The following is a 14357-nucleotide window of genomic DNA, read 5'->3' as shown; positions in this document are numbered from 1 at the left end:
AAAATAATGTTAAGACTGTTAACTCACCTAGGTTTCACAAATGTAGTAATTGCTAGAGCAAGGATGGCCTTTTGATTAAGGCACTGGATTGGAACTCAGGAGATGTGGGTTCAGTTTATGGCTCTGAAACAGAATTCCTGAGGGCCCATGGGTGAGTCACCTGATCTCAGTACTCCAGTATCATTTAGCATTCTAGCAGTTAACCCACATTTGAATTTGTCATTGTCTTCATCTCATCTCATTTGTAGTATTCCTTAGGTACCTACCACTTAGATCCTACTAAGATATATGCCCTTAGGGTATAGCTACACAGCAGTCTTATTTTGAAATAAGCTATTTTGAAATAATACTGCTCCATACAAAATGCATTTTGAAACAGAACTTAGCTGTTTTGAAATACAACTTAGCTGTTTTGAAATACAGTGTCTACACACAGGCCTATTTTGAAATAGAGCCGTTTGACACGCTGGCCATGTCTACAATTACGAAAAATTTTGAAATGGCCATGCTAACGGCCAAATCGAAGAATACTAATGAGGCGCTGAAATGAATATTCAGTGCCTCATTAGCATGCAGCCAGCCGCAGCACTTTCAAAGTGCCGCATTTCGCTCACGCGCAGCTAGTCAACACGGGGGTCCTTTTTGAAAGGACCCTGCAAACATTGAAATCCCCTTATTCCCTATCAGCTGAGGTTTACTGATTTCAGAATAAGCCAACCACTATTTTGAAATTATTTAAAAATAGCAGTTGCATTGTGTTGACACTAGGCTAGTTATTTCAAAATAACTTTGCTGTGTAGACATACCCTTGTTTAATTATAAGCACATGACTAGTCCATGAATGTCAATGGGATCTTTCTCAATTTTAAAATTAAGCATGGCAGTAAATCTTTGCAGGATTACAGCCTAACTAGCCTTCTTTTCCACAAACTGTGTCTGACTGTGTTGTGCAGGGCCATGAAATTTATAGCATTACACCTAATTAATTATATTACGGTGACTCAGCATTTATTATTTACTTAATATTTCAGTACCTGTATAGTGAATGGGGTGAGCTTCTTTTTGTTGATTGTTCTTTCATCAATTGTATCTGGCACTGAAAAGTTGATCATTTTACTGAAAATTAAAGAATGAACATAGGTGAGAAAAACACCACTATGCTTACGACCAAGTCATTTTGAGCCTTCATCATAAAAATCATAGAACTGTAAGAGTGTAAGGGGCCTGAATAGGTCACCTAGTCCTTTCCCCTGCATTTATTGCAGGACTAAGTATTATCTAGACCAACATTTCCCAAAGAGTGGTCCACAGCCCAGTACTGGTCCTTGGAAAAAACATACCGGTCCTTAGAAAACACAGTAGTCCCTCAATGCATGCGAGGCTTGCGTTCCACACAAGCCTTGAGTACCCTAAATTTCGCATAAGTTGGGGGTGGGTTGGGGCCCTGGAAGGGGCAGGGGGCACCCACAGCCGCCACTTCCCTGGGGCTATGGGTGGTGAGTGCCTGCTGCTGCTGCTTCCCTGGGGCACCAGGCACAAAGCGCTTGCAGCAGCCACTTCCCTGGGGCTCCAGGGCCGGGAGCACCCCCGGCAGAGAGCTGGAGCCCCGCATGTGGGGGAGTGAGCTGGGGCCACCGGGGGGAGGGGAGGGTTGAGCCAGGCAGGGGAGGGGTTGAACTGGGGTATGGGGCGGTTTGAGCTGGGGCCAGGTAGGGGGGTTGGGGCATGGGGGTTGGAGGGGAGCCCCAGTGGTGCAGCTGGAGTCCCCAGCTGGGGCATGCAGGGGGGTGAGCTGGAGCCACGGGGGCAGAGGATTTGGGGGGGGTTGAGTTGGTGGGGGGGTTTGGCTGCACCTCTCTGGGAAGGGGGTTTTAACCCACCTGGCTGCCTGCAGCAGCAGGCAGCTAGGCGAGCTATAAGCCTTCTTTCTACCTTCCCAGAGTGGTATCTAGTGCCACTCTGGGAAGGGTGGGGAAGAGGCTCTTAGCCCACCTGGCTCCCTGTGGCTGTGGGAAGCTAGGCAGGCTAACAGCCCAGCAGCTTCACATTGTGCAAAACTTGTGTTGATGTGAGTTTTGTGCAATGTGACGCCAAATAAAATGAGGGTTTACTGTATGCAAATTATCACTATGTAATAATATGATTGTGAATAAATAATCAACAGTGAAAATGTATTTATTTTTCATTTTTTTATATGCGTTTATATTTTTGGGCCACAAAAAGCGATACTGAAAAAAAAGGGGCCCAGCTATACAAAGTTTGGGAAACCCTGGTCTAGACCATTTCTGAAAGGTGTTTGTCTAACCTGTTTTTAAAGGCCACCCAGGATGGAGATTCCACAACCTCCCTGGACAATTTCTGTCAATACTTAACTATCCCGACAGCTAAGAATTTTTTCCTAATATCCAACCTAAACCATCCTTGCTGCAGTTTAAGCCCATTGCTTCTTGTCCTATCAGCAGAGATTAAGGAGAAATTCTTTTCTCCATCCTCCTTGTAACAACCTTTTATGTACTTGGAAGCAGTTATGACCCCTCTCAGCCTTCTCTTCTCCACACTGAACAATCCTCATTATTTCAATCTTACTTCACAGATCATATTTTCAAGGCCTTTAATCAGGTTTGTTGCTCTTCCTTGGACATTCCCCTATTTGCCCACGTCTTTCCTGAAATGTGGTGCCCAGAACTGGACACAATATTCCGGCCGAGACCTCATCAGCGCAGAGTGTCATGTGTTGATCAGAGAGCTAGAGACTGAATTGACCCAAGAACACATTTAGTGCATTAGAAAGTCCACCTCTCTCTCTCTCCCTCCCTTGCGTGTGCGCTCGCTCACTCTCTCACATCAGTGGAGGCGAGGAAGGTGGCAGGCAGATGTACTGAATAACAGCCAAAAAGGGCAACAAAAGAAACCAGGATGAAAATCAAAATGCTCATTTTGTGGAAATTCATGTTAAAATATTCACTGTTTCATGTTGCTTTTCACCTTCTACTTCCAAAGATTTTACACAAAATTTGAAAATATAGCTAATTTTCATTGCCTCTACTGCATACAAATCCTCAAATTTACACACATTTTTGACACAAAACCACATTCACTCAAAAATGCACCAGTCTGTACCAAAAATAGCCTCAATATTGCTCAACAATAGCAGAAATCGGCAGAATTTCCAGTTCACAATAAAATATGAGAACAACAATTTTTGTACCACAAATATGTTTCATGCCTTTAAGTTATGTCTACACAGCCACATTATTACTGAATAAGCTACTCCAGAAAAAGTATTCCAGAACTGCTTATTCCAAAATAGTGCAGCTACATACAAAATGCATTTAGAAATAGCACTATTCCAAAATACAGCATCTACACACCATAGAGCCTATTTCGAAATAGAGCCATTGGATACACTATGGTTTATTTCTAAATTGGCTCTATTCCTTGTCTAGACAGCCCCTGTCTCAAAATACCTATTTCAAAATAGGTGCTATTCCTCATACAATGAGGTTTACCAATTTCAAAATAAGGCAACTGCTATTCTGCTATTCAAATAGATGCTTGCATAGTTATTTTGAAATACTGGCTGCTATTTCAAAATAACTTTGCCATGTAGACATATCCTTAGATAGGAGATACCTAAAATGCCCTCTCTCTTTTTTCTTATTACTATTACAAACATAATTACTACATAAGAAAAAGAACTACACATTTGTGCATTTACTGGGCGTGCCTGATATGGAATTTTCCCTTTGGATTTAGCCATATAGTTCTTCAATAATAAAATTTGGGCTGCTCAAACCCTTAACGTCTAGGCAGGTTGGTATGTTTCAGTATCATTTAATTTAAAAAGGTGGGATCAGCTCCTGAAGCTCTTAGGCCGTGTCTACACGTGCCCCAAACTTCGAAATGGCCATGCAAATGGCCATTTCGAAGTTTACTAATGAAGCGCTGAAATGCATATTCAGCGCTTCATTAGCATGCGGGCGGCAGCCGCGCTTCGAAATTGAAGTTCCTTGCCGCCGCGCGGCGCGTCCAGATGGGGCTCCTTTTCGAAAGGATGCCGCCTACTTCAAAGTCCCCTTATTCCCATGAGCTCATTGGAATAAGGGGACTTTGAAGTAGGAGGCGTCCTTTCGAAAAGGAGCCCCGTCTGGACGCGCCGCGCGGCGGCAAGGAGCTTCAATTTCGAAGCGCGGCTGCCGCCCGCATGCTAATGAAGCGCTGAATATGCATTTCAGCGCTTCATTAGTAAACTTCGAAATGGCCATTTGCATGGCCATTTCGAAGTTTGGGGCACATGTAGACGTAGCCTTATTCTGTTATTCTGTTCTTATTTTAAGCAAACTTTCTTTTGTGCCAAGTCTTAAAGTCTTTTTTCATCTAAATCTCCAACTAATCCTATATAAGAATTGTACGTAACTAAGGACTGGGTGAGAGCTTCAGGATTTGGCCTATACTGTGTAATATCAGATATGCAAATAAGTATATAAAACTCACTGGGTTCGATAGTCTGAGGTGCTTATTCAGTTTTTACTCATTCTCTGCTCAGGCTCACTTCTGTTGGATCCATTATTTCTCCCCTGATTTTAATGGACAGGGACAGTCTCTTTTAACACATAAAGTATCTATTTTTCAAAGATAAGCAGTAGTTTGCAAAAGCTCACCATCTCGTAAAGGAAAGGGGAAAGACTCAGTAGGGCCCTACTCCTGCAAGGAATTATATCCATGTCTAATTGTAAAACCAACCCAAGTGCTCACACACTTCAAAGTGAGCACGTGCGTCAGTTTTCACAGGACCCGGGCCTAACTGTATGGAAACATGGATGATATTTACCAAAGCACGATGCCATCACCAACTGCCTGGAAGAGATCATCAGTGTCTGGATTCATTGGGAGCACATGCTGGCAATCAGGATCATTCTCTAGGGCTTTGTTAATCCAATTCACAAAGGCATACTTTTCTTCCTCTGCAAGCAAAAGATCAGACCTATCAACACACAGCCTAAAAGTTTTACCAATTCTCTTGACGTGAAAATCTCATGTCTTGCTAAAAACAGTTTGGTAACTTTTCTGATGCTAACCTATTCTATCTGAGACCCAAACAATTATTTGAAATAAAGGAGGCTGTTTTTTGGCCAAAATCCTGCTCTTACTTATCCTTTTATACAATTTGTCCTTAATATTGCTATTCTATGTCATCCTTACTGACACTGCAATTCCCCAAGCCCAAAGACCCAGTTCTGAAATTATCTCAAGGGGACCATTTATTAGCCACCACTACCAACATCAATTAACTTTACATACCTGAATAAGAATGCTGGGTTCCAGCACTGGACTGTTCTGAAGTTCCACCAATAGCACAAATCCCTTCCTTTTTATTGATTGCTTTTCTAAAGGTTTTAGCGACATCTGTGCTTTTCAGGCCATGGAATATCTTTCAAAAGAAAGAGAGCAATTTTAAAATGGCAGGCTCTAAAACTAGAGTAAAACTAGGAGCTTTTAGGTTGTGAGTTCCCTGAGACCGTGTTTTCCTCTGGGTTTTTTTTTCATAACAGAACACTATAATAAATAATACAAATAATCTGTAATAATAATTACTTGAATGGGTATTCTGCACGAAGAGTTTTGGCTGCCTTTGCAAGACCAAGAGCTTATAATTTTTAATATATTTTAACTAATTAATAGGAAATTAAAGAGTACTAGGAAACTACAGAGTCTTGCATTCTTGAGACAAGTCCTTAGAAGTTTGAGTTTTCAACAACTGAAGGTGAAATTCTGGAATTCCCCTCCTGCAGGAAATTCCAGTACTTCAACATCTGTTTTAATTTCAGTTTGTGGAAACTGTGTTACCACTGAAAAATAACTTTGGCTGCAGTTACACTAGCGAGTTTTGCCAACAAAACCCTGATTTTGTCAACAAAATGGGTGGAACATCCACACACAAAACGCGTTTTGTTAATGGTTTGTCAACAAAACTCAGCACGTTAGCCAGCAGAGTTCTGCCTCAAAGCCATGAGGCATAATGCCGCTGTTGACAGATTCTGTTGACAAAAAAGCTGTGTGGACACTTTGCGGGGGGCCTTCTCTGGACAGACCAGGCATTCAGAACAATGGGGAGCCCTGTCTGCTGAGCTTCCGGTTGCCTGTTTTGTCGAGAGAGAAGCTAGGCAGTTCAGCCGCTCTCTCAACAGAGCAGAGTGCTCTCCCGATTTGCTTTTATGAGTGGCAGCACTCTGTCTACAGAAGTTTTGTCAGGAAATCTCTTCCAACAGTGACTTCTGTCAACAAAGCATTGTGGTGTATCTGTAGCCTTTGACAAAAAATTTCTGACCAACTCTTGTTTTGAAAGTTAGGCTGTTTTCTCCCCTGCACTTCTTTTTAGACAAATTTCTCCAAAACAAAATTTTACTCACTGAAATAAATTCATCAAAGCTGATTTTGCCATCGTTGTTTTGATCTCCTGTGGACATCAAATTCTGAGTGATTTCTCTGATTTTATATCCTGGCAGAGGCAGATTGGCTGCTTTGAACAGTTCTGTTAATTCACTGCTGCTTATGAAACCATTTCCATCAATGTCTGTAATGAAAAAAAAAGCAGCTTGATTAACCTGTCTATATTCCAAAAGTGTTATTTTTTCAGTGTAATGATTTTTAACCTTATAACAAAAATATAATAAATTATTTTTAATAATTTTAGTGACTTTTTCAACCAAAGGGAAAGTTTATAATGGCCATTAAACAAAAAAGATAAAAGAATTTGCATGTAATTGGATATATGTTACAGTAGCAGCACAATATGTAGATGTATTTATAGTTTGGATTTATTGAATTTACACTGAATTAATGGTTTTTATAAAATAAATAAAATGAACTTGAAACCGAAAGTTATTAGCTGTATTCTACTACATCAAGACCCAAAGTCCGTGTCTACACTAGCCAAAAACTTTGAAATGGCCAGGCAAATGGCCATTTCAAAGTTTAGTAATGAAGCACTGAAATACATATTCAGTGCCTCATTAGCATGCGGGTGGCTACGGCACTTCGAAATTGACACGGCTCGTCCAGACGGGGCTCATTTTCTAAAGGACCCCGGTTACTTCGAAGTCCCCTTATTCCCATCTGCTCATAGGAATAAGGGGACTTCGAAGTAGGTGGGGTCCTTTCGAAAAGGAGCCCTGTCTGGATAAGCCACGTGGTGGCGAGCTGCATCAATTTCGAAGTGCCGCGGCTGCCCGCATGCTCATAAGGTGGTGAATATGTATTTCAGCGCTTCATTAGTCAACTTCGAAATGGCCATTTGCATGGCCATTTCGAAGTTTTTGGCTACTGTAGACGTAGCCAAAATGAGAGTGTGAGTTAGGAAGAGATTACCCTGTCTTTAGGAACATGTCTGAAAATACACAAAACTGACTATCTGCAAAGTGCTCTCAAATGCACAAATTACACAAATGGGCAAAAGGGAGTAAAACAAGGTTATTTCTCTAAGTGGTTTCCGTGACAGTAAAAGGAGCAGGCAAATAATAACAGAAATATGACTATTCCAGATATTGTCCCATTCTTTCATTGTCTCTCATTTTGTTTAGGATACTGGTAGGCGTCCTGTACATGCAAATGTTTAGCCATCGACTGTCAAAATGCAGCACTCTGTGGACTTTGAAAAATTCTATTTCAGTCTTGCCACAGCCCATTGTGATTTGTGAGGAATTGAGGGGGGTTATATTATGAAACTATTTAGATGTCAAGTAGACAGATTTCATCTGTGACATATGAAAATGTTAACAGTTTATTTGTAAAAAAAAATGCTGTTATACTCTCAGCGGGCATATAGTCCCAAATTTCATTTTGTAGTCTTCATTTGCTCAGAGAGAGATTTCAAAGTGGGTGCATCTACACTAGCCGGCTACTTCGAAGTAGCTGGCACATCATCGAAATAGCACGTGTTGCGTCTACACGCGTCGTGTGCTATTTCGACGTTGAAATCGATGTTAGGCGGCTAGACATCGAAATCGCTATTCCCATCTGAAGATAGGATAGTGCCCTACTTCGATGTTGAATGTCTAAGTAGGGCGTGTGTAGATGAGCTGCGTCCCGCAACTTCGAAATAGCGGGGTCCTCCATGGCTCTGTCCAGCCCCTGTGGGGCTCTATGGTCACTGCGTGAAGCAGCCCTTAGCCCAGGGCTTCTGGCCGCTGCTGCTACAGCTGGGGGTTCATGCTGCGTTCACAGGGTCTGCAACCGGTTGTCAGCTCTGTGGATCTCATGCTGTGCAGGCTGAGTGTGTCTGGGAGGGGCCCTTTAAGGGAGCGGCTTGGGGCTTTGTTGGCCCCTTATTTCGACGGGGAGCGCTTGTGTGCATGGACGCTCCACATTTCCTTCCAGGGCGGCTTCTTTCGATGTTCTCCGTCACTACTTCGACGTTGACCGTGGACAAAACCAGCCCCGGAGGACGTGTAGACAATATACGTTGAAGTAGCCTATTTCGATGTTCTTACGTCGAAATAGGCTACTTCGACATAGTGTGCTAGTGTAGATGTAGCCAGTATGTTGTAATTTCCTAACTTGAGCTGGAAATTAAGCAGGCCGTATGCAGCAAAACCACAGAGTCTTCTTAGCAACAGAAATATGGGTTAGTATGGGATTGTGAAGAGTGACCTTTCAATTTCCGTCTTAGAGTGGAAACAGAAAATATTTCAGAGACCAGAACCTAGAAAAAAGAAGATATGGGAGCAGGACTTCGTAGCAATGAAAGGGCTTAATGGCAGAGAATAAAAAAAAGCAAAAAAGCAGTCCTGTAGCACTTTAAAGACGAACAATATAATTTATTAGATCATGAGCTTTCATGGGACAGACCCACTTCTTCAGACCTGGAAATAAGACTCAGATCAAATCAGAGAGTAACTGAGCTATAAGAGACAGAAATGGGAATCAGAATCAGGGAAGAAAGATGAACCAGTGTAAGCAGAGAATAATATAATGGTGCTCAAAAATTGAGAAGGGATATGAATTTTAAAAAAACACCCAAGTACAAAAGGATCAAGGCTGGACATGTAAGGCATTGGGATTTTTTTGTTTGTTTTTGTTTTGTTTTTCAATTTGCCTTTGTTTCAGTTCTCCTAGGAGATATGAACCAATGTATTTATTATGCTATATCAAAAATCCTTGTGCTGTCTTCTCAGTAGTTTGCCTCAAATAAATGTTTTTGGAGAAAATGCTTTAAAATGTGTCATGTCTCATTTTAAAAAAAATTTCCAAATTACTTCATAAAACTGGTCTTGCAACCTCCTACTATCTTCACTCAGAAAGGAATGCTAATAGTGTACTTCCAGAAAGCTGTGGCAGGGTAACATAGTTTTATTTGAAAAGGGCTACACTTGTTCTGCATGGAGAGTATTTATCATACAGTTTCCACGTCACAGAACAACAGAATTGAAGCATGGCTCTTTTAACTGAAGCTGGTCAGTACAGAGATACAATACAACTTCACCTAGTGCAGTATCTTACATGCTAACTGTACTCACCAACTTTGCGGAAAGCCTCTCTTAGGTCTGCCATCTCCTCCTCTGAGATGTGTGTTGTCGATGCCATTTTACTTCTTTGAATGACAAGTCTGTAGGAAAACAAGTTATTAGTCTGTGCCTTTTATTTTTAAGACTTTGGCTACGGTTACTACAGCACTCTGTCGACGGAAGTCACTGTCAGAAGAGATTTCCTGACAAAAATGAGTGCGGCCACACACAAAAGCCAATCAGGAGAGCCAGACTACCCAGCCACTCCCTCGACAAAACAGGCACCCAGAAGCACAGTAGAGAAGGCTGCCTGTTGTTCTGGAAGCCCTGTCTGTCGAGAGAAGCCCCACCCCCAAAAGTGTCCATGCCTCACGGTTTTGAGGCAGAACACTCCCGGCAAAAGTACTGAGTTTTGTCGAGATACTGTAGACTAATCCCATTTTGTGTGCGCACGCTCCACGAGTTTTGTTGACAAAACAGGGGTTTTGCCAGCAAAACTTGCTAGTGTAACTGTAGCCTTAGAAGTTCAAAGCACATTTACTTAGAAGTGCTGACAAAGACACTGCATCATTCTTCATAATTGACAACAGTTTCCATTTGCGTCTGGAAGTGTATATAACAGGTGACCTTTTGTGACCCCATGGTCATGGATTCTCAAACTTCATTGCATCACAAACACCTTCTGACAACAAAAATTACCACACAACCCCAGGAGAGGGAGACAGAAGCCTGAGGCCCCCGGGGCACCATTGCCCCAATGGGGGAGGACCAAATCAGAAGCCCCAGGGCTTCAGTCCCAGGCAGAAAACATGTACCTTGAGCCCTGCCATCATTTGTGGTGGGAGTCAGGCTTTGGCTTCAGCTTCGACCTGGGCTCTAGTGAGTCTTAGACAACCCTTAAAAATGGGGTCATGACCCTCCTTGGGGTTGTAACCCACAGTTTGAGAGCTGCTGCCATAGACGCAAGCCCAGACTGATTTGCTGCCAAAGTGCAACCGTTTTGCCAAAGTTCCACCCAAGATGCTTGTCAAGGCTGGTGAATACTTTTGATACCTAAATCCCATCCTCACTTGCCTTCACTGCTCTGTGGAGAGAAAGAACGGACTGACACTGGACATTCAGGAATACCCAAAGCATCATGGAAGTGTGGGTCAGGATAGCACAGGATGTTTGGGGACAAACACATGGCAGGAAACATTTGCTGCTACTGTGGCGGGTGGAGGCAGGCTGGACCACCAATTAGTGAACGTTTCACCTTGCAGCTTATATACTAAGGGCCTACTTGGGTCTTCCAGCTAGCTTTGACTGCAATATGCTGGCAGATGTCATAACAGGGCCTCCATTTTAGCGCTCTCCTCAGCTCGAGGTTGAAACTGTTGCCCTATTGTTTTACCAGCACATTGTGGGAGAAAGGGGCATGTTGAGACCTCTCCCTCTCAGTACAATCATACAACTCAAGGAAGGATTTGTTTCTAACTGTGATTGTGCCCTTATTCTGATACCACTGAGAATGCTGCACAGAGGTGAAAGATTCAGTTACGCTCGTGAAAGACATTTACCGTATCACTCAATGCACTGCTGAAGGGTCATTCCATATTACGATGGCATTAGTATTGTCCTGCTCTGCTCTTGCCCTGTCTCCTTATAACGTAATCTCTTTGTGGCAGAGATGAGCTATATAGTTCTGGGTTCATACACTACTCGACACAATGGGGCCCCAATCTTGGTTGGTCCTGAGGCACTGATGGAAAAATATGATTCACAAAACAATGTAAGCACTAAAGTAGAGAAGAAAACAGTACGGGCCTACTTAAAGGATTGGAGAACAGTGCCAAAGTTGCATTTCCCTAATTTAGGAAAGAATCAAAAGAGAATTCATTAAAACCACTCCAGACCTTTAAAAAAACAAACCAAAACCAAAACCAAAACAAAATAACGTCATGAGAATGCCCAGATTACAAATATTTGTATTGTTTTGTAAAAGATAGCCAAGGATATTTGAAAAATACTGATGATACTTGAAACAACTGCTGACTACTGTTAGCATAACAATTAGGCTACGGCTACACTACCTAGTTATTCCAAAATAAGCAAATGAGCAAATCAGAGAGCAGAGGGGCAGAAGGGGGGTCAAGAATTAGATTAAGCCAAGTATGCAAACGAGCCCCTATAATGACCCAGAAAATTCCCATCCTGTCGACACGTTAACACGTGGTTTGAACCGGGATGGGAATTTTTTGAGTCATTATAGGGGCTCATTTGCATACTTGGCTTAATCTAATTCTTGACTCCCCCTCTTCTGACCGTATACTCTCTGATTTGCTCACCTTGATAATTTTTTTTCTGATTTGTCCACCTTGATAACTATTTTTGGTTCTCTGTGCCTTAAATATTGAGTCTGTTCTGGTCTGGCTATGGTCTGAAGAAGTGGGTCTGTCCCACGAAAGCTCACCTAATAAATTCTTTCATTAGTCTTTAAAGTGCTACTTGACTGCTTTTTTGTTTTGATACTATTTTGAAATAGTCGCTATTAAGACACAGAATAGCACTATTTCAAAATAAGCCACAATGGGTTACAATGGCACTATTTCAAAATAGCACTATGACCTGGAAATGCTATTTTGAAATAGCTGGGTACTATTTCAAAATGCATTTTCTTCGTGGTTGTGTTATTTCAACATACGATATTTTGAAATAGCTGTTCCAAAAGATCTTATTGAGAAATAGGGCTGCAGTGTAGCCATAGGTTTAGGCAGCATTTATCTGGATTTTAGGTTTAATGGTTTCCTGAATTTATGCATTGATTTATGGTATAAAAGAACTCTTTATAGAAATGGATTAAAAATAAAGCCAAAGGCAATAAAATGTGATTGGTTCTTTCATCCTGTTTGTCCCTACGGCAGCATAGTTTAGCTGCCTAAACTCTGCAAGATCTAGACTAGAATTAAAAGATATTTTCATCACAGGAAAAAGCTGGCTCATCTTGCTCAGACTGTGCTGAAGCATCATCCATAGAAAAGATGAAGTAACACAATATGCATAAGATTGTAATTATTTTTTAAGGCAGGGACTGTGTGTTTGTGCTTATATAGGGCTGAGTACCACTGAACCTCTGGGAACTATGTAAAAGAAATGATACTATGAATAGTATTTAGAAGTATTACTACTAGGGACCTTTTGGAGAGAAAATCATGGAAAAGATTTATTAGGGCATCTCATTAATCCATTTTTCAATGAATGTTACACTATCCAGTCAAGATTCTCTCTCAAGCAATATGATGTATAATACTGCTCCAGGAAGATTATTCCACAGTTCAACAGACAATATAAACAACGATAATAGCACATTCTTACAATCACACAATTCAGTTACAACTGCTTGGTCATGTTCACCACCAGCATAAAGAGTCCCATTGAAAGCAATGGTATTGTGCCCAAATGTGCTGATGGAGAATTTAGTCAGTTAAGTACAATGCAGCCTGTTAATAACAGCTGTCATAGGCACAGGTTACACTGCTATTAATCCTCATAAAACACTGTGAATTCAATATTATCAGCCTTATTTTAAGGATGGGAAACTGAGCAGATAAGTTAAAGTTCTGGCCCAAGGTTAGAGTCCCTTCCAGCACACATACCTTTGTGGAATTTTTACTATATTCTCAATCTGTCTGTACCTTTTCATTCCAGCCAGTTGAGCCTAGTACCTGATATCCCATTTAACCACCAACTTCCATGGAGTTACTCCCAATTTACCCCAGTGTGCAGGCAAAATTAGGTCCCCAGATTCTACTTTTGTCATTTAACCCTAAATTGCCAATGACATAACTCTATTGTGGGATTTGCAAATCACATAACTGTTAAGTTGTGAAGCTGGGCACCTTAATACCAGTGATGCCAAATGGAGGGAATTTTCCCTCCCTGAGGAAATTTTGGCCATATTTTCAGAATCTGAGGGAAAAAGGGAACATTTTGTCTCCGGAGGGAAAAACCACCATATAATAAAGACATAGGCTAATTTTCATGATTCTGAAAGGAGTTCAAATTTTTCCATGAGTATAATCTATAATGCACTCATACAAGTCAAACAGGAAGCACTGAACCATTGGGCACGGGCAGGGCTAGGCTTATGTTTCATTGGAATCACTTGTTGAATATCTGCTATTGATGCCCTTCCAATTCAATATCATTTCCGTTCGTGACGAGTGACAACATGCAATCTGAGACTATACTGTTACTTTAAGTCACTGTATAAATCTGAACCCCAGTCACCCTCCAAAATCCTGCAGCATGACCAAATGAAATGTAAAATGTAAGTAGACCTGTAAATGAAGTTCCAATTTATTCACATTAAATACAAGATGGTACACAGATAGAACCTAGCATGCAATATTTTTAGGCATATTACAAAATACAAATAATTCATGCCAAGCCAAAATAACTTTATTTATTAAATATATGCAGTTTTCAGTGCCTCGTGAACATGTTCAATCTAAAACAAATCAATCACTGGGTTGACCTAATTCCCAGCTAGCCTCCAAAATCCAGAAAGAACAAAGAATCTTCAAACAATACGTAAGTAGGCCTGTTAATGCAAATTCATGCATAGGAAAATCATGCTCATTTGTTAAATACATGTGCATAGGAGTTCAATGAATGCTACTTCATATGTATCCATATACAAACATGCTGTACTGCATAGGCATAAACATATGTACCGTTATCAGAGAGGTAGCCGTGTTAGTCTGTAGCTTTGAGAACAACAAGAAGTCTTGTGGCACCTTATAGACTAACAGATATTTTGGAGCATAAGCTTTTGTGGGCAAAGGCCCACTTCATCAGATGCATGAGTGGGGG

At 41.3% G+C, this 14357-nt stretch overlaps 1 protein-coding gene across 3 annotated transcripts in view; it reads right to left on the bottom strand.

Annotated features, from left to right (window-relative positions):
• Positions 1–14357, bottom strand: part of LCP1 (lymphocyte cytosolic protein 1) — a 74184-nt gene that overhangs the window by 16156 nt on the left and 43671 nt on the right. For all 3 annotated transcript variants that reach the window (XM_074988031.1, XM_074988025.1, XM_074988042.1), the window contains 5 exons: positions 9516–9604; positions 6411–6574; positions 5302–5431; positions 4832–4964; positions 1035–1116 (listed from right to left, as the gene is read on the bottom strand). In XM_074988031.1, the coding sequence (XP_074844132.1) occupies positions 1035–1116; positions 4832–4964; positions 5302–5431; positions 6411–6574; positions 9516–9582 (576 nt within the window). In that variant the 5' untranslated portion in view covers positions 9583–9604. The remainder of the gene's footprint in view (positions 1–1034; positions 1117–4831; positions 4965–5301; positions 5432–6410; positions 6575–9515; positions 9605–14357) is intronic.

Source organism: Carettochelys insculpta, chromosome 1 (genome assembly GCF_033958435.1).
Source record: "Carettochelys insculpta isolate YL-2023 chromosome 1, ASM3395843v1, whole genome shotgun sequence".
Lineage (NCBI taxonomy): Eukaryota > Metazoa > Chordata > Testudines > Carettochelyidae > Carettochelys > Carettochelys insculpta.
Note: the sequence above shows the minus strand (reverse complement) of the source record. Positions and strands in the feature narration are given on the sequence as shown.